Source organism: Strigops habroptila, chromosome 11, assembly GCF_004027225.2.
Source record: "Strigops habroptila isolate Jane chromosome 11, bStrHab1.2.pri, whole genome shotgun sequence".
Classification (NCBI taxonomy): Eukaryota; Metazoa; Chordata; class Aves; order Psittaciformes; family Psittacidae; genus Strigops; species Strigops habroptila.
In genome coordinates this window covers 26,868,892-26,893,775 of record NC_046360.1, presented here as the reverse complement: position 1 = coordinate 26,893,775, position 24,884 = coordinate 26,868,892, and the positions used below count along the sequence as shown (strand labels likewise).

The following is a 24,884-nucleotide window of genomic DNA, read 5'->3' as shown; positions in this document are numbered from 1 at the left end:
TGGCCCTGCTTGTGGGCTCAGAACCAGAGCTGTGCTTTTCACCAGCACATAATCTGTGCCAAGCGGCGCATTTCAGGAAAGCTGGATAACTCTGCTCATGGATTTGGGCTGATTCCATCTAATTTTGACTGAGCATATTAAAATGTTTAAGCTTTTTGAAACTACTAGGAGTGAGACTTACTTTCCTCTTTCAAAAATAAAGTTTACTTTTAAAAATCAGTATTGTTTTCTTTTAAAGAAAAAAATCAGGTTGCGGTAATTTCAGGTTGTAGTAATTGCAAAACAAAATGGAATATTCTGTGTGAGTCAGTGGAAAACTTGTTCTTCAGTTATTCTGTTCTTTCTCAGCCTTTTCTTTTCACCATTTTATTCCCATTGAAACCAATTTTTTTCTCTATGTCTAAAATAAGGAAAAAATGACCATAGAATAGAATCATGGAATCATAGAATAGTTCGTCTTGGAAGGGACCTTCAAAAGACATCTTGTCCAACTCCCCTTCAGCGAGCAGGGACATCTTCAACTAGATCAGGTTGCCCAGAACCACATCCAGCCTGGCCTTGAATGTCTTCAGGGATCTATCACCTCTCTGGGCAACCTGTGCCAGTATTTTACCACCTCATTGTAAAGAATTTCATCCTCATGTCCAGCCTGAATCTTCCCTCTTTTAGTTTAAAACCATCACCCCTCGTCCTACCTGGCAATCCTGACCTAAAGTGCTTGGAGGTCTGCAGAAGAGCCACATGTTGCAATTTTAAAGCAGTGCATTTGATCTGTGTGGCTGTTCAGTGGTTTTCCTGCAGGTGTTTGCATGTCTGCTGTGCTGCAGTGTAGGGTGACGGCATTAGCCTTTGGTAGACTGCAGCAGACAGCATGTGGTCATGGTGGATAAGCTGCCTCCTCTGTGTTGTATCCCTGAGAACACCTTATCTATTACTACATTTAAGAGTACTTTTAAATCTGTATTTTAAAGCATATCTGTGAATATCTCCTTTGTCCTGCTGTCTTTTAATTAAGTCATCCCTGCTGCTGTTTCTTATTATGTATCTCTGATACTTTATTAATTAACACAGTGTGCAGTATACTGAGGAAGTTGGTATCTAAGATGCCGTAAAAGATGAAAGTATTTATCACTGAGAAGCAAAATAATGCAGGCAAAAGTTGTGTTTTCGTCTGCCAATGACAAGCAGAATGTCACTCGAGATGTGATTTTTTTTTCTTTTTTTTTTTTAGGGTGTTTTGTTTTTTTTTTTTTTTTAGGTTTTTCTTTCCGCCTAAACCAAGCTATATAACTGTAATATGTGAACTGTGCTAAAAGTGAGTGTTTCTCTGGCATGGATGTATTTATCACTGTTACTGTGTTGATACTATTTTTGCCTGTGTATTTATGAGGATGAATTAGAGTAAATACTAATGTTACCTGTGTATTTATGAGAAGTCCAGTTCACAGACAAGTACTTTCTCTTGAGGCTTCAGTTGCGTGAGCCACTCCATCCCGTTTGTGATGGGCATTTGAACAAGTAAGGATTTTCTTGAACAAATTTCTTATTTGCTTTGGCAATATCTCAACTCCTTTGCTGTTCCTGTGCCAGATAAGTTGCTTCAATGAAAACATTTTCTCTCAATATACTTCAACCGACAAAATTAAAAAGAATGTCAGCTTTTTACCAAGATAAAGTTTGTCTAATACATTGTCAAAATTTCTAGGAGCAAGAAGAGGAACTGTGATGTTCCAGGCAGCTCCAGATAAGTTGCTTCAGTGTAAACATTTTCCCTCAATATCCTTCAACTTGCAAAATTAAAAAGAGTCTCAACTCTTTACCAAGATAAAGTTTGTCTAATACATAGTCAGTATCATTTGCCTTTCAGCATGTTGTTCTTTTTAAAATCAGTTTAAGTGTTACCAGGTTGTTGTTTGTTGGGGTCTATTTTAATCCCTCCACTGACTGGTTTATTTGTTTATTTTGCTATTCTATGATATTGGTTTTTCCCATCTGCTTAATCCCTGACCCTACCCAGGTATGCAGGCTGTATCGCAATGAGTGCTCTGTGCAAAAAAATAATTGTACAAATCCCTCAGGAAACTTGACAAGAAGATTAAGTGCTCCGTAAGGGCAGCGATTCGATCGGAGAGTTTCTCTTCTTCCCAGGCTCCCCTTCCAGCCATGTGTATTTCCCACTGCCTTTCCTATGCTCTCCTCTGACATAGTCCTTTTCTTCTTTCTCCTTTCTTCTTTCTGAAACAGGTGGGCTCTGCATTGCTCAGTCCCTGAAAATCCCCCAGGATCGCAAGGACAAGACCATCGACTTTGATAAAATTATCAAGCAGCTCCTAGAAACTCCCAATGCCAGGGCCATCGTTATTTTTGCCAATGATGAGGACATAAAGTAAGGATGACTGAGGGAATTAATTCATTTGTGCTTGATAGCTATGCAGAAAAGAGAAAGCAAATAGGAATATGAATAATGAAGTAGAAATGCCTGTTGGTAAGAGCAATGTGGGGATGTGGAGTTCACACTGCGGAGGGTAACACTAGGCACAGGGTGCTGCTGTTGCTGCCCTGGCTCATGTGGTGTATCACAGAAGTGGGGGGACGGGAATGTTGGTCAAAGTCTGGAAGCTTTTCCTGGCATACGGTTACTCATGCACTGGATGGCAGACCTGCCCTTACCTCTCAAAGGGGCATTAAGAAGATGCCCCTCTCTCCAAGCTCATACTATGACGTATTATTCGTTAATTCAGAGTTTGTTTTATGACAAATGGTGGTTACTAGTGATAAAATGGATGCTCAAGGTTAAACCACATAAGGTGCTCGAGGTTTAACCACATACAACTTGCTCATAAAATAGTATAAAGAATATTTTAAAAGTGTGACTCTCATTTCTCACTTGCCTGTGTTCCATATTCTCTCTCCAGAATTTTAAATTATCCGAGAACTGTGATGGCACTGTCAATTGTTGAGAGGCTCAGTTCCACAAAACGAGACACCAAGTTAGGATAAAGTTTCAGTAAAGTCGATGGCAAAATAATAACGTTTAGTGGAATCGATATGTCAGTCATAGGAATAGGGTGAATTAAGAGGGGTCCAAACTGTGCTGTATGGATCATGATCTGGTGTGTTGTGAAATTCCTGAGCTCTGTTGGTTACAGGAATATGCTATTTCTGTTCATTCCGCAGTTGCAACATGCCATTTTCCCCAAGCAATTATGTGTTTAAATGAAATTAATTTGTGAACAAAATGTTCTTTTCTCCAGGCAGATCCTTGCGGCTGCGAAGAGGGCAGATCAAGTTGGTCATTTCCTGTGGGTGGGCTCGGACACGTGGGGCTCCAAGGTGAGCCCATTGCTTCATCAGGAGGATGTTGCTGAGGGAGCCATCACCATCCTGCCCAAGCGAGCGACCATAGAGGGTAAGAGCTCTCTTCTGCTTCACTCCCTCCTGCTTCCTGAAACGCTGCTGGTACAAAACTGATCACCCATAATTCTTTCTCATATGTGTTTTGTGAATAAGTGTGTACAGACTTGGTATGATACAAAGAGTATAAAGTACATTAAGTAAGTCTTCATCTCCTGAAATTTGCCTAAACGCCCGTGTTCCTCATACAAAACCTATACCGTATTTCCACAGTTGAGAAGCTACCAACAGTTATTAAAGGCACAATTTCAGAGCTTATATTAAGCTGTGGTGATATGACAGGGCTTTTATCACTTGAAAGTAAACCAAAATGATCTTAACACATCATGTATATATGTAGGAAGAAAAAAGTCTTTTGCAATTTATGTGTCGTTTCTGAAGCAGTGGATAAGTTTTGTGCTGAAGAGGTAAAAATTGAGTTTTAAATCAGCAGTTTCCATTTAAACTTAGCTTAACTTTTATTTCTTTCAGATCGAGCACTTTATTTATACATATTGCTTGCGTGTTCTACAAATACATGTACATGTGTATGTGTATGTAAAAATTATGGGAAACTTTTTTACATAGGCACTTCATTTCTCAACATTTCTTTGTGTTCTGAAGTGTTTATTGTCAGACCTTCCCTCAATTTGTTATCCATTTTGTCTGTACATTTTGTCTGCCTAACTATCCAAATGGCTTCCTCTGGGCAAACCAAACTTCTCAGTTAGAATCTGTTTTCTCTATAATATGAAAAGAAAATGTTCTTTACAAGGGACATACTGAGTCAAGAAAAGAAACTCCTTGGCTGGCACGTGGCGTTGTGTCAGGCAGGGTCTCCAAGGAGTCCTTGAACATGTTGCCCTCATTGAAATAGGTTCTGTTGTCTTCACTCACTGGAAAACCAAATATTTACATTCATTTTTACTGTGTCTACACTACCACCTCATCAGTTATTCTTCTCAGGTATATAATATGCTCCATCCTTTTACATTATTTTAAACCTTGGAGGCATTTTAGCATGTTATTTCTCCATAAATACGTACAATTGATAGACAATGAGGTGTTTTCTTTCTGAAAACCAGGACATTTTAATAATCTTTTCATACTGTCTGTATTCATCCCTGAGGGTTTCTGACACAGAAATGAAAAGTCTGCCAACAGTACACAGAAATAAAAACTTTCCAAATTTGTTTGTTTAAAATATTTTCCTTCTATATTACACGTTAAACACATTGGACATAATGGGAAACATGAGGTTTGCTTTTGAACACAGTAAGTGATGATAACAGAGTGGAAGGTTCAGGTATAGAAAGTTGGTTAAATAACAGGTACAAATATCAGTGTATTTAGTATATCTGCAAAAAAAATTATGTTGACTGAGCCTGCAAATATCTTGTTATTCAGCGAATATATTAAACTATTGCCTTACAGTTGGCTAGTTGCATTTTGCACTTTGCAGATTGCATGATGACTTGTTTGTGATGCTTAAACTACATTTTGTCTGTGTATATAATTGTGTTCATTCTCCAGGAGTGGCTGCCGTGCAGCAGATCCATACTTTGAGGTCCATGAGTTGCATGGAAAGGAAACAACACTCAGCCAGGAGTAGGTTCTGTATTTGGTGTTAAAGGAGATGCAGAGCAAAGTGTCCCAGAATAGCAGCTGCTCTGTCAGTAGCAAATGTTTTTTGGCTGCTCTGTGACCACTCAGAAAGGTTCAGGCTGGTTCTTACCTTTTTCAGTCCCATTCATCCATCCCTAATTGCCATCTGTATCTGCCATCTGCTTAGTCCTGTCTGGAGGAAGAGTAGAGGGATGGTTAAAAGAATAGAGTAAATTCCCATTCTCCTGAAGCAGTATTCCAGAACTCAGCATTTCCTCTTTCAGACTGATTTCTGTTTCATCCACCAAGAGAAACATCCGGTGAAATCTGTTACTGGTAGAATTAAGTAATCCTTAGGTATTAGCATTTCTTTGCTTAGGCAGGCCATTATCCGTATGGATTGCCTGCCTTTCTTGCTTTCAGACTGCTGTATGTTGTTTTGTTTTTCTTTCTGTTGGAGTAATTTCATTTGGCTATGAATCCAAGAGAACTGGAAATGGGCATTTTAGTGTTATTCTTTTATCACCCAGCAGTGAACATCTGCTTCCTAAATTTTATCAATGCATTTCTTTTGATGCAGACATAAATTAAATAAGAAGCCTTGATTTTCCCTATAAATTGATGGAAACAAGCCAAATTACCAGAATGGATCTCAGTTTGCCCCTAAGGACCATGTCTCGAGCTGTATGGCAGCCTAGCAGTCTCCTTTTGTGCTGTGGTGTGGCGACATTTATGCACCAGCTTAATTGCCACTGGATTCAGTGAGAATTTCTTTATTAGTCATGAAAGAGGGGGTTACCCTTATTTTACTCCTCAAAAATATCTCCCCCCCCCCCCCCCCCTTTTATCATTGTGTTAAATAGTATTTGTAATATCTTAGGAAAAGATTCCTAATAAACCTCACTAGAAACAGAGAGCACTGCAGCTCCTGTATCTTAACCTGAAATATGTGACACTGACAGTCTCTTCTCATGCTTCAGGGGAAAAATGTTATGCTCATAAGCCAAGAAATGTTAAATTGCATTGAAAATTAATGTATCTGCATGTTCAAGTGTATATGGTACACTTTGGATTATCACATTTTTTAATGTGTCTAAAGCTACTGGTCATGTAAGTCATAAACTAAAACAGTCATTATATAGAAAAAGGCATTTTTGAAGTAACTTTTCTCCCCCAGCCATGACTCCTCAATTCAAAATTCAGATGTGAAACACAGGTGTGTTGGTGTGTTTAGACCTATCTACATAAATATCATTTGAAATTCCTATTTTTGGTAACAGCTGGAATACCCCAGCAGCTTCCAACTCCAGAGGGACTCTGAAGTGCACAGTTTCTTGTAGAACCAGGCCCCAGAGTATTTGTCTTGATACTTGATGTCACTCCTGGGACAAAATTTTCTTTGCCTTAGTCCCATGGGGTGATTTAGGAAATCATTACATGAACTGAATTCATTCATCTTAAGTCAGTCTTAATATAGCCCTATTGTGTTTGATGTAATTATGCTGAAAGGATAAAGTTGCACCATATTTGCATAATCGCAGTAGACGGTGAGCCAGAGGAAGTGCACACTTAAATAGTAATCGCTTCATGGAAAGCTCCATTGCCAACTTAACCAAGTATCAACTAAGTTGAACGGCTTTGCGAGGTTTTTTTTGGGGGGGGGAGGGGGGGGAGCAGAATGCATTTATTGTTAGAACAACTATGGCAGCAGAATATTGTGTTCTGGTTATTGTTGCTTTGGACTCTTCCAAAAAAAGGTTGTGATGGCATGTCCTCACACTTAGAGATTGCTAAAACATCAGCCCAGTCCTGAAACTCAGTGTATGCTCAGAGGAACAAGCACAGTGTGTTGCATAGCATAATTGCAAGTGCCTGTGCTTATGTGTGTAAGAGTTTGTTATTTTGAATAGTCTTTTACTCAGAGTATATCTGTGTAACATTTTTGTGAATGTTGGGCTGTAATTCAACCACATAGTGAGTATTAGTGCTGGAAGATGAGAAAAAATTAAACAGATTAAACAATAGGCAGAAGGTGTATTTGCTAATTAAAGTTTGAATTCAACCACAGAGTGAGTATTAGTGCTGGAAGATGAGAAAAATTTAACAGATTAAACAACAGGCAGAAGGTGTATTTGCTAATTAAAGTTTGAATGGGATGTATTATTGTTATTACTATTATATTCATTTTACAGTAATATAGAAACAATGAACATCCGTGGCTCTGCATGCATCTGACATTCACTAAAACAGCAACACAGTAGGAAAAAATCCACAAAAAGTCTTTCTTCACTGAGATGCATTTGGTGGGATTTTAACCTACTGCTGCTCCGTTCCCCAAACCCCCTTTTTCTTCTTCATTCACCAGAATAGAAAGATAAACATGGAGACTCCCATTGCCGGTTTTGTGTTGGAGGACAAAAAGAGTGCCTGCTAATCACAGGAAGGGTAAAATGCCTCGAAGAGGAGCAAGTGTGAGCTACAGGAGGATTTCGAACAAGCAAAAGCAGGCTACTATGGAGTAATGGTGCTGAAGGGATCATAAAAATGGGAGATGTTGAGGCAAGTAGAACAAGTCCCCAACATTTCAAGTGCTTCAAATGGAAGCACAATGGAAACTAAAAAGAAAGGTTGAGACTTAAAAAAAATGGTGGTTTTGTTCTTGCAGCTCAGCTGAGCTACTTGCCTTCAGACTGGCAAATGGTTGTCTTAGGCAGTGATAGTATAAGAGAAAGTTGTTTATTTGTTGCACTTTTAATTCAAAGTCCCAGAAGCTTTGTAGACCATCCAAAACAGCAAGAAACAAAATATAGAATCACTCTCTGGTTACTTATGGCTTGGGCCATCATTCCAGCTGTGGACTTCTGCAGATGATGGCTGGATGAACTGCAGCCCTGCATCTTTGTAGATGGAGATAAACTTCTTTCACACTAATGTTTTATGTCACAAACTGACCTTTAAGTGTTCCACCACCACTTTACCTCTTCATGTTTCAGTAGATCTAATGAACTTCAGAGCATTTCCTCCTCTTGTTATCACTACTATACCCAAATCTAATTATACATTTTAACGGCCTGGGGTAGTTCTCTTTATTACACCATATAGAAGTATATAAGAGTTAGCTGGATGACCCTCTGATAAAAGCTGATAATACTACTGGTCCAGACACCAATTAAAGTTCTCTCTAGTGGGCATATTCAGAGTCACAAGTTCCTAAATTCTATCACTGGAGGAAGAGTAGATCTTTCTGCCAGTGATAAGAAAATATCTGTGGCCTGAGGGATGGTAAAGCCTGATCCTTTTGGAGTAGGTTTGTGCAGTACCTGAATTCATTATGGAAAGCTGTTAGACAATTCATGCCCAGAAGATACTCAGGTCCAAGGAATGGAGTCAGACAGATGGTCTTGGGTTTCAGAATGATGGTCTTACCCATTTTTGGTTTGATTTTTTGTTTATTTGTTTGCGGTTTTTTCCTCCTTTTTTTTTCCTTTTAATCTTTTCTTTTCTTCCTATTTTTTTTTTTTTTTAAATTTCTCCTCCCCCCTCCCCCGCACCTTTTTATTTTCTTTCCCATTTTTCTTTCTGGGGAGGATGCCCAGGGCATCATCCCTCCAACCTCAGACCTCCAACTGGAGGATTAGCGCAGGAAGAACTGATACCTGGTAAGACCTTGTTAATACCTGTTAGTATCTTGTTAAGCCTCACATACAAAGTAGTGAAAACTAGTATTATCAAGAGGCAGTAGTAATTTTGGATGTTCTTTTGTAATCTACCCACTCTGATACATTGAGGTTCACAGGACCTGTAGAGAATACTGAACACCTTCTTTTTCAGGAAATCTGGATCATAAAGTCGTAGGGAGAGAAATAGAAGAGAGAAAAGTTAATTTCCAAATATCACAGCCATATTTTCAAGGAGTCCAAATGCCTTCAGAAGCTCTTACATGGTTTCAAAAATAGATATGTATAATTTCCATTAATTGAAAATGTCTCTCTGTTCAGGGATATCTTAGAAATTGTTTTCCTCTCAACCTCAACTGTAAGGAAGATGAACAGCTATCTGCTTACCTCTTGCTTTCTGTTGTTCCTATGCCTCTTTTCTGTGTGAATATTTTCAAATTGGATTGTTATACTGACGTTCATCTATGCTACTGACTTAGCGCTTTCAGGTATCTAGAACTTCCTCTAACTTTTTTTCTTTCAAAATAGTCTCCCTTATCTTGCTTAATGTGGTGTGTTTTCACGGACACCAGCTCACAGTGAACTGAACCCAAAGAGAGGAACAGCTGTAAGAGGAATACAGAGGCTAATATATACATATATATGATGTTAACTATTTTGAAAGTCTGGCAAAATGCTTTACCAGCAATGAAAAAAAAAATATTCTTTACTGTCTGAGTTGTTTAGAATTTGATGCAACTGAACAATGGGATTCAACTAGATTTAAGATTAATGATTCGATTCCAGCAAGCTATGGCTGCGGCCGAGGTTTGCAATCTCTTGAAGCTCTCAGCTATGAGATTAAAGGATGGCCCAAATTCAGCACAAGGAAGAGCATAGCTATTTAATAAAAATAGAAGTGTTGCAAGTGCTGCAGACCAACATCACTGTCCTTGAATTTTTCAGTTGTTTGTCTTCCAAAGGGATGGTGAATCATGGTTTTAATGTTTTGGTTTTATTTCCAAGAAGAATCCATTTGCTGCTTTTTTTTTGGGCAGTAAGAAACCTGAAAAATAAAAATTGATGAAAAAGTAGTGATTTAAGAAAAAAATAGAATGAAATTATAGCTCACTACTTAAGTGGCTCTCAAATATTTACCTTCATATCCTCAGTTTAGAAAAATCAAAGGAGCTCAGGGTTAATTTATTTCTCTGTTAGAGTCAGTATTGAATTTTATCCAACATTAATAAGTATGGGCATGCTGTTCTGCATCTAGCTATCGCTGCATTTACCCCAGGATGTTTCTCTGGGAACGATGTGCATTGTGAAGCACTTACCCTTACCACCTCCTCCCTGAACAGAACAGGAGGCTGTATTAGTTGCAAAATAGCATTTGTAAAATAGTCAATTGGGGGGGGAGGAGGGAAGGGGCTGGGTTTGGGGGGGTTTTGTGTGGGGTTTTTGTTGTTTGTTTGTTTACAGCCTGATTCAGAGTCTTTCTCAGTGCTCTATTTTCTCAAGCTCTTTCTCTGTGTCCCTGGGGCACAAGTGTGTGCTTGTAAGAGAGTAAGTTGGATGGAAATATATGGCTCAGGGGGTGGTTCATCCTGGGCTGCGAGGCTGCCAGGGCAGCAGGGCCCATGGACACCAAAAACCACAGGGGACACCAATCATAAGGGAAAAGACATAGGAGAAGTAGCATGAACCATCATACACAAATTTCCTCATTCTTCCTGTTACCTCCCTTGAATTCTCTCATCTCCTTGCCACTGCCCATCTGACCTGATTTACTTCCTGCACTGCTGGAAAGACTCCAGTGCCAGGGGATTTGATATTCTTTGGCAACTCCAGATTGGCGCTTCGAGAACAGTGGGACCAGATCAGCAGTCTTCCCTTCTGCGCTGCCAGCAGTGGGCTCTAGTGCCTGGAAGGAGGTATGCCCCTGATTTCTGGGGCTTTAAATAGTGTAATTGCAAGCAACAACAATCTGAAATTACACTTCAAGGCTGGTTTGTGTCTGTAGTTCAACAGTGATGCTGGTTTGGACGCTTATCTCTAACAAGTAAAGTTTGCATCAAGGACAGCAAGAGGAAGCTACGAAGGTGATCCTGCAGCTGAAGCACCTCCTCTATGCAGACAGGCTGAGAGAGCTGGGCTTGTTCAGCCTAGAGTAGAGAAGGCTCTTGGGAGACCTTAGAGCAGCTTCCAGTGCCTAAAGGGGCTAACAAGAAAGCTGGAGAGGGGCTTTTGATGAGGGCATGGAGTAATAGAACAAGGGGGAATGGCTTTAAACTGAAAGAGAGGAGATTTAGATTAGAGATAAGAAGTTCTTCCCTGTGAGGGTGCTGAGGCGCTGGCACAGGTTGCCCAGAGAAGCTGTGGCTGCCCCATCCCTGGCAGTGTTCAAGGCCAGGCTGGACAGGGCTTAGAGCAACCTGCTCTAGTGGAAGGTGTCCCTGCCTGTGAAAGGGGGTTGGAACTGGATGAGCTTTAAGGTCCCTTCCAACACAAACCATTCTGTGATTGTATGATTCTATTCTATGATTCTATGACTATATATATGTGTGTGTAGATATATATATAAAAAGGTTTATTTGCATTTTTTCCCCATGAGTAAATTGTTTTTTCCAGCTTTGAAATTAAAATGCTAAGGGTGTTCTGTACTCATATTATTAAGTAAATACAGAAATGTATCATCTGTTGAAATAGTTTTTTTATTTAATCCAGTGTATTTTGTCAAAAAGAGGCTTTCAAATGGCACTTCATATTCCCAGAGAACAAGTTGATGTTTGCTGGCCAAGTACAGGTGAAGGAAGAATTTACCTTTTAGTTCTTCTGTATCAGTCATGCAGTGTTGGAAGTTGCTCTACCTGCAAACTTGTGGCAATGTATCTTTCCCAATGCTGATGAAGCTGTTAATTGAATTTAAATTAATGCCATGGTTACCTGGGAATCCAAGACACACTTGCAGCCTTAAAAAGTTTATTGCATATTGATTCCAGCCTGTTGGAAATTCACTCTGGGAGTTAAGATCAGCTTTGATTCCTCCTGGCTTAGTGCTGAATCTCATTGCCTTTTGCTTGTGTATGTATGGACTCACGCTATGGGAGAGCAGTGTGCAGGGACAGACAGATGGACAGATGTGTGGTATGGGCTGGGCAGTGGGCTGGGCTGAGCGTGGCCAAAGAGAGCTTGGTTTAGCTGGAATGCATCATGCCTCGCTTGTCTTAGATGGTCTTTCATGGGCTGCCAGTTTGAAATGTCATGATGAAAAGTGTGGTGCAGTTAAATGTTGGCTGAAATACCACTGCACAGTGATGGTCTCCTGAGACTGATGGATATCATGATGCTGGCAGTTCAGGCAAACAGGGTCTGTTCCCTGACTGTAGTCAGGACTTGTACATGCACTGTGGTGTTGCGGTAGGAGTGCAATGCTTAACTATAAAGAGGTGAAGCGAAAGCTTTGGGGAGAGGTTTATTAAGTTCAAAGAGACAGTAGCTTAAGGGTAGTAGTATTTTTTAATATGCAGATATAGAGAAGTTGAGGAACACAATTTTTGTTAAGTTTCAAATTAATGTTATTTTTGTAGTTTTCTTTTAAACAAAGGCATTGAACACTCTTGTAGTTGTTTTTTTTTTAAGATTCCCTGCAAGTGTGAGTCACTGAGAAATACAATCTCAGCTGTAATCTCTGTGCTGCTGCAGACTTAAAGGCAGTGCCCCACAGCACGCCAAACCTGACCCTCCCGTGCAGCAACGTGTTTAGAAAACACACATACCATTGCAACCCAGAATGTAACTTCCGCATCCTTTCATTGCAGTGTTTTGCTAAAGTTACGCACTTGCCTGTTTTGTGGTGTTCAGGTATTGGAGTTCTTTTGGGTTTTTTTAGACACTTTGAAGGTGGAATCTTTTTAGAATATTAAAGAGAATTATCTGCCACTGCTCAGGGCAAGACACAGCTCGTAACCACAGCAGCATTAACCAGAAATTCTATCTCAGATGGAGTTTGAACCAATACCTTTTCAAATGATGTTGCTGCTACACAGCGAAGAAAAGAGATAGAAAGCTCTAACTGGACCATAAAGAACCGTTGTAAAATGGAGACTTTAGGAGCTTTCTCTTTGGCCACTTGAAATTTGATTTCATTGAAATTTGAAATTTGGCCACTTGAAATAATCTGCTTGCCCAACCTACAATAGATCTGGCTTGCTCAGAATCAAGGAACTTCTCTGATTGGAGCCAGCTGTTATTTATTCTGTGGGTATATGTCCCTCTCCCTCTCTCTGTATTTTATATATTGCTCCCAGGGTTTATGTTGGCATTTTCTCTTTGATGTTTGTATTTAACTGTTATTTCAGGACACTGGAGATTGAGTGGGTGGTTGTTTTGAGAGGGAGAAATGTGTACACACACATACAGACAGACTAGAATAGCTGATGCTGTGAGAAGAGATAATTCACACAACCATATTTGGCTATTGATCAGCGTTCAGATATGTCATCAGTGGTCTTTGTTTTGAAATACCCTGAATTGCATGTTCTGATGAACAATTTTTCTCTCTATGATCTAACACTGAAGTTGTCTGAGCTGTCATTGGACATGTTTGGGTAGAGTGTTTCCATCCAGAAGGGAAGAATTTTATTTTTAGAAAGCCTGCTATCTTTGTGTGCCAGCTCCTGATCTGCCTATGATCTGGTAGAAACCTCCAAGCCTTCCTCTGCAGGTTTGCTCTGTGCAGAAGGCGTTAATGGGTGTCTGTGAATAGAGAGGCTGCAGGGGGAGCGTTTCTTCCTCCATGCAGCAGCCTGCCATATGCTGCTTTCCAGTGTTTTTGCAAGGCAGCAGAGCCAAGGGCAGCCTGGGCTGGCAACCAGACTTCCCATCCTTGTGAGGGGTGTTCAGCGACACATGGACAGCACGCAGCCAGCACGTGAAGAAGGCAAATGATGGTTTCCTATACAGCCCACACCTCCCCCAGATTAGGAAATCCTGGTGTTTTCTAGTGCTGTTAATGCTTGCTTCTGTGCAGAGTTTCAAGCCTTATTTGTTGATAGAAATTTATTTCCTGTTTGTGAGTAAAATCGGCAGGATTTCCAGGATCTGGGGAGTGATGAAGCTCAGGCGACCTCACCGGACCCTGCGTGAGAGAGCCCCCTCTGGCCCACTGAAGCAGAGCTGGCTCATGGAGAATTATTAGAAAAAGTGATATTTTAGTTTGGAATCCTGTTTAGGCATAGAAACAGAAGTCAAAAAAACGTTTTACCACCTTCTCTCACTCCCTGAGAGCAGCACTCGACACCATGCCAAGCACAGCACTGGTGCTGTGTTTGCCTCCTTAACACAGCTGATGCAGGGAGGATGTTACTGTACTGAGCTGAGAATACAGGCAGTGTCATTGCTGAAACAATGGAGCAGAAGAAGGGAATTAGGGAGAGTGGGTGGAGAGGTGTTCCCGTAGTCCATCTGAAGCATTGTACCATATGTCTGCCAGCACGGCAGGGTCCGGATCTGAGGCTGCTTTTATGGGGATGGGGAGGGAGAGGGAAGAGCTCCCCTCTCCTCTTTGTGTGAGAGTTGCATCTCTCCTGATAGGTCTTACACTATAATATAAAAGGTTTACACATTTTCTCTAGCTCAGGGGAAGTATATTGGCAGAGTATTTATTTTGCATGTATATTTCATGTATTTTTCAAGTAAAAAAGAAATTGCAGGAGTTTTCTGAAAGAAACTGTTCCTGGTTTAGGTTAAAATGGCAAAATATCTGGTTTTAGAACTGCCATCCTGCAAGAAGGCTGAGAATCAGACTGTTGCTAATGGACCAGATAATTTTTCAACTCTGATACACTGCTTTGGCAAAGCAGAAAGACTTCAATAGAGTATGTAGCATTGCCTGTCCAGGGCCTGGTGGACTGCCCATAGGTGTTGCAAAATAAGCAATGAAAAATTACACATATTTGAACAGAAGAGCTGATGGTCTCTCTAATGTTCATGTTTGTGATTAATTTGGGCTCAAGAAGGAGCTCTGGGTAAGGAATTTTTGATTAGGTCCATGAATACTAGGTAACCATTTTCCTTTACAGTTATTATGGCAGTTTAATTTGGGAAGCTTTAGATACCGAAATCGGAGGCAGTGAAACACAGAATACAAATACAATCTGCTTGTGCCATAAGGTGGTAGAGGAAATAAAAGGTTCAGTAATCGGTCTTTCCTACAAGGGTTAGCACTCCTCATTTCTGCTCCTCTGAGAAACTGCATGTATTTTATCAGAAATATCTATTAAATCTCACGTGTCATTGATTCATGTTTATTAAATCCCCTCCCAAGATAATTTTGAGTCTAATATATTTACATTAACATTATTTCCACTCTGCTTTGTTTAAATTCATACACCTCAATATTTATCTTACCAGCTATTCCATATCTTTTTATAAATTCTAATAAGTATTAACTTGTTTAATATTCCTCTTTAGAGACAGTTTTTCTCTGTCACTGAAAGAAATTGAAAGCAAAAGTCCCTAAGTTCTCACAAGAAATCTTTTTCTTATGGTATTTCTGACTTGGTAACTACAATCTAAAAAGATTCTCCTCTAGACCACTTAAAATTAGTCTCTGAAAGTGTCTATGACTTACTTATACTTTCTCTTTCTTAGCAAGCCAGAAAAGAAATACTACTTTACAATCTCTCAAGCAAAGCAAAAATAAAAAAAATTGAGGCTTTTAATGAAGTGCAAGCATGCAAGTACCAAATTAATATGCCTACATTATATATTAAAAATGTATTCACTGTAAGTATTACATATTTATTAGTATCTCTGTTTTTCTGCATGAGTAGCTATTGATTACTGTCATAGCTCTCAGTGTGGGGATGTGGAGCATCCCAGGAAAGATCTCTGGGGGCTCCAGTGTCTCCGCTGCTGGAAATCCGTGCTTACAGACACACATGAATGGGGTGCTCCTGAACCAGACTTAGCTCCGCTTGGTAAAAGAGGTTCAGACACATAAATAAATGTGGTCGTTTTAGGAAGTGGACAGAGATTCGAAATGGTTTTCTTGTTAGTTTTCTTGGTTTGGGTTTTTTTTTCTTTTAGTTTGTGTTGTTAATGCTTGAATGTTTATAGGCTTTTGAAAGTAATAGTTTAGGAAATAATACACATAATTTCCTTAAAGATGATACAATGAATGCTAAAGTGCCCACTTCACTCATGCTGGGTTTACACATCTCCCTTGGGAATCTGTTTTCATGTTGTTGACTTGACTGCGTGACAACGAGGAAAATGGAAAATAATTTAGAAGCAGCTCCTCGATGTAATCACATATGCTAGCTCTTTACTAAAGTGAAGCAGGAGTCAATAGACCAATGACCTGAATCTCCTGGTAAGGACAGATAAACACAAACCTTTTGCCTCATAGTTAAAATGTAATTGTAGGATGGGGAAGAACTAGGTGTTCGCAAGTCACAGTATCCCTCTGTGCAGTTTAGGGTGATATGTCTTGAAAGTGTAGTTCAGTCTTTGTTTCAATTCCATTATATGGTCCATCTGGAAGTTAATTCACTTACTCTTAATACAGCTGTAGTGCAAGCAACCTACTCTGGTTTGCCTCTGAGCCTGATGCTCTGCTTCAGAGTCTGGGGCAGAAAGGAGATTAAGGATGTGGTCCTGGGAAACACGTTGCGTAACTTATGCAATGATATGCTTACTATGCAATGATATAAGATGGAATGCTTCTGATGAAGTTGTCACACTGCCTCTGGCCACTTTCAAACTGGGGATCTGGGGGAGCAGGGGCTGTGAGCTCAGTCCAAGCTCAGGTACTATGTGTCCACTCGCATGGTTGGCTGAGCTGCCCGCCTCGGGCTTGCTGTCCCCTGCAGTAGCAACTGCTTTTTGAAGAGTCAAAAGACATTATTCTCTGTTTGCAATTCAGGCCTATGCACAGTTGAATGGGCCAAGAGCTCCCATATACAACTAGAATCAAGCTGCAGTCAACCAAAGCTTTTTACACCTGTAGTCTTTTCTCCCTCTTAACTAAGTTAGGACACAATTAATAATGTGATTAATCATACAAGCTGTTTAATAAAGGAGAGCCAGGCAAATGAAAGCTTTCTACTAATGCAATGCATAAAAATACAGCAGAAAAAAGAAAAGATAAAAACTCCCACATGGCTTGCTCAGCTCTGCTGGTGGTTCAGCAATAGCTCATTGTGAGAGGTCTTGATGTATCTCCCCTTCCAAAAGTAATTGTTTTAGAATTTCTAAAAATGAAGTGTGAAGCGAGTCACCTTAAATTCATTATTCCTATTGAAAAGAGAATGGTATAATTGCTTGTGAATAATGATTAAGCCTAATTAGAGTCAGTGGTTTGCTCTTGCACTGATAACAGCCACCTGTAGGACCTAGGCTTCAGTGTATTCTCCATGAACATGTATGGTACCAGCATCTTCTCTGCACCAGGCAGTGTAGATGAGGTTCTTGATGTTCTTCCAGTACTGCATGCACATGTGCCCCTGCCACGCAGTAAGCTCCCACAGGTATTTTTGAAGTGAAATGAAGCTTTTATTTCTATTTCTCCAATTTCTTTCCTGGGGTGCTTCCAGTGGTTAACCTGTTTAAAGTAGCTTTCAGTTATCCCGTGTAATGAGGAAATACCTTTAGTCTTTGTTTTCAAGTTTAGTGTTTCTCAGTTTAATTACCACTTCACAAAGCCTAAATTTCCAAAGAAAAATATTTTAGGATCTAATGGAAGGAGTTGATAATGACATCTGGAAGTTATTGACATACCTTCTGTTCTCCAACATAGGTGTGCTGAGGCTGCCACACAGGCTTTGTTGCTGAAGATATTTGCATTTGACTTCATCCTTGATTTGTAATGTGTATAGTTCTGTGATAGTTACAGCCTGCTGCTGTGTAAAAGAGTTGAGGGCAACAGGAAAATAACTGGGGTATTGCAGAAAGATGTTGAAGGTATTCTGTTGTGTGAGCAGCAGTAGTAACACACAGCTGAGGCATTGGGGTAAAGGGAAACAAAGTTTGTTGGGTGGCTGCTTCCAAGCAGGAGGTTGAGAGTCTGCTGGCCCCTTCCCATGCAAGGGCATGTGGATGCTCATGAATGCATGTTGATTGTGGCTGGAAATGGCTTCTGTGACTTTCCAGCTGCAAAAAGTAATAACTTCAGTCAGAAACTAAGTAGTGAAACAGCCTCTTTGTAAAGGTGGTCATTTGGGGTTTTGTGGGGGCTTTTTCTTGCTGTTTTAGTAGGTGTTTGGGGGTGTTTTTTGTTTTTGTTTGTTCCTGGAAATATAATGGATGTATTGGACAAAAGCTAGGAAGAAATTAAGCCAGGTTAGCTGGGAGCGCGTCTCTGTGCCTGGCTGATGGTATGAGGTTTCTGCCTGGTGAGATGGCATCCGGCTCACAAGAGCTGGGGACCAATCTGCGCCACGCGGTTTGTGAATCAGAGCCCTTCAGAGACCCAACTCTGTCTTATAGTAATTGTCAGTAACACAGTACTACTTCAGATATTTGTTTCTCGTATGCTGTTAAAGTTTGTGTTAAGCAGTTCACTTGCACAGGGTCAAGTACAAAGTTTAATACAATACTCCAGCAACTTTAATTTGTGGAATTATATTGGTGTGCTTTATTTATTAAAAAAAAATCTTAATCACACCTGAACTCTTTCCTTAATGCCTCCTCAGAATTTAAATTATGTTTTTATCTTTGGCAGTTCTTTAAAATGCTGATGTGTCAATCCCCAAAGAGAGAATACTTGTCTCGAGTATTGCCACTTGAAATTTTGGGAAGCCACACAGATGTTCATCTCCTCATTATGGAAATAATGTATTTGGTTAATGTGTTGGTATGAAGAGAGGGGGAATACAAATTATCTTGCAACTTGAGAGCCATTTAAAAGTTTCTTTATATTTAACATTTTTGTGAGGGATGTTATCTCAAGGGGAATTAGAAGATAGGATTGGTAGCATACATAGTAGTTTAAACTGAGACATGACCTAGCTGTGCACAGCCCATGGTATTAGCTCCCAGCACAGTGCATGAATGGCCGTTGTTGTGCCAGTTTATGTGCAGGCTTCCTTAGCTGAGTGGCTGCCATGTGTCTGGCTGAAATGATGGCCCCCAGAAAAGCCGCCTTGTGTAAAATAGCATTTTGGAAGAACATTGTTACTTTCATCTAGCCGGTGTTACCATGTCAACAGCAAAAACTGAGGCAACTCCCAATGTCTGGACTGGGGGGCCTATGAGCGTATAAGTATGGGTCTGTTAGGATACACAAATATATTTACACATGCTGTAATTATTCCTGTTGACATGGTAACAAGGCATACGCAAATGTACACAAAGAAAGAAAATTAATTCTGTAAATTTGAAAGGATTGAATGCAGTATAAGGAAATAATACTTGAAACCCAGTGAGTTCTGCAGCCTGGGGCTTGAGCTCCTTGTGCTCCCTTCTGTGTGCAGAAGCCAGGTAGGTCTCTGCCTCCATTGGTATGTGTCTCAATTTATCCTCCCAGTGCAGGCAGGAGGAGGATGGGCTTTGATTTCCTTTCATATATTGTTTGCTGGGGAGGTATAACAATGCAACTGAGCATTGATTTGTTTTTTGCAAGTTGATTTTAAGTACGTGTGCCAGAGCAGCACAGCTGGGGCTGTGCTTTGACCACCGCCGGGTTATTTATGACTCTACGTCTTGGAATTTAGGTCATGTACCACAGGGTGATGGAAAACTACCTTTTGTGTAGCATCATTGTTGGTCCTGTTCTGGGCTTGTCAGCTGAATTAGAGCATACATGGAGCAGCGGTGTGGGATGTGATCTTCTGAGTGGTCAGAGTGCTCGGGGGGGGGGTGCCAACCTCAGCCTTTCCTCTACAGCCTCTCCTCCACAGGCAGCTCTGACCTTCCACTTAGCTTACTGTGGCATGTTCATTTGTATGTTTTTATTATTACTAATTTTAACCTGTTGAACATCTTTAGGGGTTACTCTGGTTGCTGCATTACAACGTAGAGGGATTTCTGTGATTTTATCCTCACTTTAAATTATACAAGCAGATGACTTGAGTTTAAATGCTTTTAAGCATTTTGTCTGCTGCTGCTATCAAAGGGAGGAAAACCACTCTCATATTCTGTGTTTAGACCTTCTGTATCTCTCTTTGATTTTACTGTTCTGCATTATTAAAATGAAACAGGCCTCCAGTGGAGCAGCTTCTCCCGTTTACTCCAAAAGGGTAGGAAGAACTCAGAAAAACGATGGGAAGGAGACATCGATGCATACAAAGGGATTTAGTTCAATAGTTAATTGCAAATGAAAAACTGAAATAAGAGCTCGGAATTTGGGGATCAGTGTTATTAATGGGAAAGAGTGATCTGCATCCTGACCCATGGGCCTGACTTGCCAGCACTTTGCTCCATGGCGCTGGGTGACACTGTTTAACTCTGCTTGAGTTTCACTGCTGCTGCCTCAGATTGCTCCAGAAGCTGATCTATTTTTCAGTAAAGCAGAAAGCAACAGATAATTTCAGGAAGACTGGGTATGCAAGCGAGAAGGAAAGCAAGCTATTAACTAAGTTGCCTTGTGATAAGTAGTAAAAAAAAAAAAAGCTTTTTGCTCATCTTCAGGTATGAGCAGTACTTCATAGAAAAGGTCCTGGCAAGACAAATAGCCCATTTTCAATAACTGAGCAGCGTGAAAGGGTGAATTACTGGGAGAAACATTCTGCTTTTGGGTGTATTTTTAAATCTGTTCTGTTTGGCCTAATTCTGGTGATAATCTTTACAGCAGATACAGATCCTCACTTGCAAGAGTAGGCTTATGTGAACAGCGCTCCTTCCTTGGCTGGGACACTGCATATTGCAATTCATAAAAAATTATTCATTCCTGCAGCAGGAGTTGTTTGAATAAGAAGTGGAGTATTCAGCTGAAAAGAGAGCACCGTATGCGTTGAGCAGCCCAGGTGACTTATACCGGTGTCAACCTAGAGAGTCCCTCTGCGGCTGAAAATACAAAAGCCTTATGAAGTCTGCAGTTCTTCAGGGGAAGAGGAACACAAGCTGCCTTCATCTTCTGCCCTGTAACAACTCTCTTGATGCTTTGAGACGTGGATTTGGTCTTTTGTTGTTCATAAAGAAATTAGTGGGTCTCTCTTGGTTAGAACATCAGCCTCCCGCTCGGGCAAGAGGATGATCCCAATGCCATTCAGAAGACCATGGCAGCAAGGGAAACGGGATGGGGCTGAGCAACTTGTGTGTGTCCAGTGCCTGCTGCAATGGGAAAATCTCATCCTCAGCTGAGGCATCTAGCTGGTATGGCAGTAAAAATAACACGTGCGAGAAACAATTTTAGGGGTTTCTGCTGTTTATATTGATGAAAATAGGAGCTCTGTGAAAGTAAGAAGCGCCTGAGGGCAATAAAGTGTAGAATAATGAATAATAATATACTTCTATATTAACCTTTCTATTACAGCACTGGCTAGACACCACCTAGGTCATGATCTCATTGCTGTGGCAGGTGTATAACTTTATAAAAGTGATAGTGAGGATACTTAGCCAATATCTATTTCAATAATAAGAGCTTTATAGCTTAAAATCCCAGATTTGCCCTAAGCGTGGCAAGCTGAATTTCCTTTATACATGATTTATGACATGTCTATTAAAAGTCAAATATGACATCAACTAAAGTACCCTTTTTCACTGTTATAATCAGCAACTATTAAAAAAGAAAACAACTGCAAAGCATTTCAATGGCATGAAGGAAGTTAATAGAATCATTTAATATTATGGCCTTTTTACTGACTAAGAAGGTCAAGAAAATATCTGTAGAGTATCTTAATGGCTCCATAATACATAATACATAGCACTTATGTGTGGCTTGGGCAACATAATAAAATCTGAAAAAAAAGACTATCCCTCTTAAAATTGATCTTATCATTGCACACCTAATGCTCTTATCCCAGGTTTAATGTCAGTAGATCAAACTATTTTGGCTTGAATGCTAGGAAAATCAGAAAATTATTTGAGTAGCTGCTTTCAACTCACTTGATATCAGTCGTTATAGTAAGTGATGGTTTAGTATCTGGGTAAATAAAATTTGTATGACTAGCAATCATTAGTGTGGATATACTTTGAACAAAATAGAGAAGAATAAAAATATTGGAAACTGATAAAATCTACTCATATCAAATTGGGTCAATATGCTGTATTTGCTCAGGAGCCACTTTGGCTGCAAAAGAAAACACTTCAGGCACATGAGAAATGTGGTAGGTCAACAACTTTGTGTTTTAATTAGGCTTAATTATTTTCCTTATTAAATAACCCGAGAGCCCTTGAAGTCACTGCTAACACATGAAATAGATGCTTCACAGCGTGTGCTAGCAATTTGGTCAACAAGAAGTGACAGAAGCTCTCTTAAAAAATATCTGGTTCATCCATGCCGATAGCTTATTATCATCATGGATCTTCCCGAGCTGCCTGCCCACGGCTCTCCTCCTGAGATACTGGGAACTTCACTTGGCTGTTGGTGATTTCACTGGTGCCATCCCAGCATTGCATCCTTTAAAATAATTTTAATGTCTTTCTTTTCTTCTCTCTCTTTGGGTACCTCCTTGCCCTCCTGCATCTTTCTCATCTTTAGCCGGTCCTTTCCCCATAGATGTGTGCCTGATGCCTTCCCCATGATAAATGCCTCCTCTGCAAGACTGCCTTTTTTTTCCCCCCTCTGTAATGCAGCTGACCATAGCAAACCACATCGTTAGTCTTGGAGCCTGGTTTATCCTCTAAAGCACATATAATTCCCTCAGCCATCTCTGCCAGGGAAGCTGAGCATTATGCTTTCAGGCAGAAAATGGGCAAGATGCAACATCAGAAGGAGAGATGCAAGATTAATGTTAAAAATAAATCATTTGGGTTTGGGTTTTTGTTTGGTTTTGGAGGTTTTTTGGGGGGTGTGTGAAAAGCAACCACAAGGCAGCAACCTCATTTTCTATTTGAAAATTGAGATGCTCTTCAAGTCTTCCTGGCTCTGCGGCTCTGTGGCATCCTTCCTTGGTGGTGCCCTGGTCCAGGAGGACTTCAGGGGGTTCTGAGAGTGGATGGGGCAGCTCGAAGGCAGCAAGAGTTTCCTGGGGCAGGGCTGGATGTTGTGCTGGCACTCTCCATCTGGATGACTGACTGTAAACGGCGCAGAATAAAATGCCCAGGTGAAATTTGGCATGGAGAGCCTGACCCCAGCCAGCTGGGGATGAGACACAGGAATTCCCCCTGGAATTTCTGATGTCCCTCCACTTGCCTGGACTTCACCAGCCCTCCACCATGCTTGGGAGAGGGTCCCTTTTATTTTAAGTCTATTTTATCGCTATGTAATGTGTATAATAATCCTGGAGTGGAAAAATAAATGAACCCATTTAGGTACTATCATCTCTCTATGTGTAAGAATAATGATTTAATCAAATCACAATGACTTAAAGTAATAAGAGATTTGTTTTAATTTGTAAAATCTCAAAAAAATGCTATCTATATTTCTTTAAAGTATTTGCTGAAAAAAGTAGTTTTCTTAAGTATGATATATGGGGAATGTTGGGAAATCACTAACTCTTGTCACACGGTGTAGCACTTAGCCATGTACAAGAGTAAGAAGTGATAATTCCTACTTCTAAGTAGCTTTTTTGGTTTGGTCATCTACTTCCCTGAACCTAAAACTTTCATGGTTAGCATTATGTGAATACGTTAATGTCTTCAGTTCAAAAAAGATGAAGCTTAAGTACAGGCTTAAGTCTGTCATTATTATAGAGAACATGTTTGCCTGTATTTCAACTTTCATGTTTATGAATCATTAATTCAAAAAAATTATCTGAAATAAGATATACATTTAGGATGTCTCTTTGATTCCAACCCACTGACATATATGGGACTGCTTGTGTTTGCAGGACAGCTTTGTGGTATGTGGGAAGCATAGAAATAGCTCTGACTTCTAAGAGATTGAAGACAGAATGTGTGTTTCGTATGCTTTTGAGACAATTGCAAATGTTGGCCTTTTCCAGAGTTAACAAATTCCACATCAGTCTCAATCTGGTGAAAATTTAACTAGTATTTCTGATGTTAATCCTCCCAATACTTCAGGAGTTTTTTCACTCTATACCAGCTTGCATAGGTGACACGCTGTATTTTGCAGTGCGTAACCACCTATTTTTGTCATGTGTGATCTACAACGGAGTAAGTGGTGCAGAAGCTCCTGTTCATGAATCATTTTTCATTTGCCCCTTCAGAAAAGGAACTGCCCATCACCACACACCACCGTGCAGCGGCTTGCAAACCTTTTGCCCAACTGTACCTTGTGGCATTTTTACAAGAGCATGTAGTGATAGGACAAAGGGTAATGGCTTTAAACTTAAAGAGGGGTGGTTTAGATTAGATATAAAGAAGAAGTTCTTTACTGTGAGCATGGTGAGGCACTGAAACAGGTTGCCCAGAGAAGCTATGGGTGTGCCATACCTGGCAGTGTTCAAGGCCAGGTTGGATGGGGCTTGAATCAACCTGGTCTAGTGGAAGGTATCCCTGCCTGTGGCAGGCGGCTTGGAACCAGGTGACCTTTAAGGTCCCTTCCAACCCAAACCAGTCTATGAATCTATTCTATGATGATTTTATACCACCGTCCTCCTGAACAGGTGCTTGTGCTTGCCACAGTTGTGCTCATGTCTTAGAAGGAGCTCAGGAGAGCTGGAGAATTACTGTAGTTGTGGCTGTTAAACTCGTGTGACTTAAATCTTTATGCGTTAGCTCATAACCTTTCATAGGTTCATCATAGCCTGAAGATTCAAAATGCAATAACATAGATATGTAACTACTTTACAAAGTATTCTTTAATTAATCGTGGAAGTCATCATGGGATTCCTGATGTTTAAGTCCAGTGACAAGGGTTGTTGCAGGGTAGCAGTAACACTAGCAAAAGATTAGTATTTGCTGAGAATTGAATATTTGGGATTTGCTTTACTTATCAGCATGCATCTAATGTGAAGTTTAAAAATGGTAGGATCTTTAAATTGATACTATTTTATCTTAATTAAAAAAATATATTTTTCAATTGAGTTTCCTTTTGTTTGTTTTAAGTTGCTTTAAAGTACATCAAGCACAATTACCCTTCTGAAAATAATGGTGGGAAAAAAAATGAAATGGTAGGGATTTGCTGGCTCAAATCACAGAGCAACAAGCGTGGTGTATTCA

General features: G+C 40.2%; 1 protein-coding gene across 4 annotated transcripts in view; it reads left to right on the top strand.

The window, feature by feature from the left end:
• The window catches only part of GRM7 (glutamate metabotropic receptor 7), a 316,514-nt gene that overhangs the window by 155,839 nt on the left and 135,791 nt on the right, over positions 1 to 24,884 (top strand). For all 4 annotated transcript variants that reach the window (XM_030501640.1, XM_030501642.1, XM_030501641.1 and 1 more), the window contains exons 3-4: positions 2,245 to 2,386; positions 3,255 to 3,409. In XM_030501640.1, the coding sequence (XP_030357500.1) occupies positions 2,245 to 2,386; positions 3,255 to 3,409 (297 nt within the window). The remainder of the gene's footprint in view (positions 1 to 2,244; positions 2,387 to 3,254; positions 3,410 to 24,884) is intronic.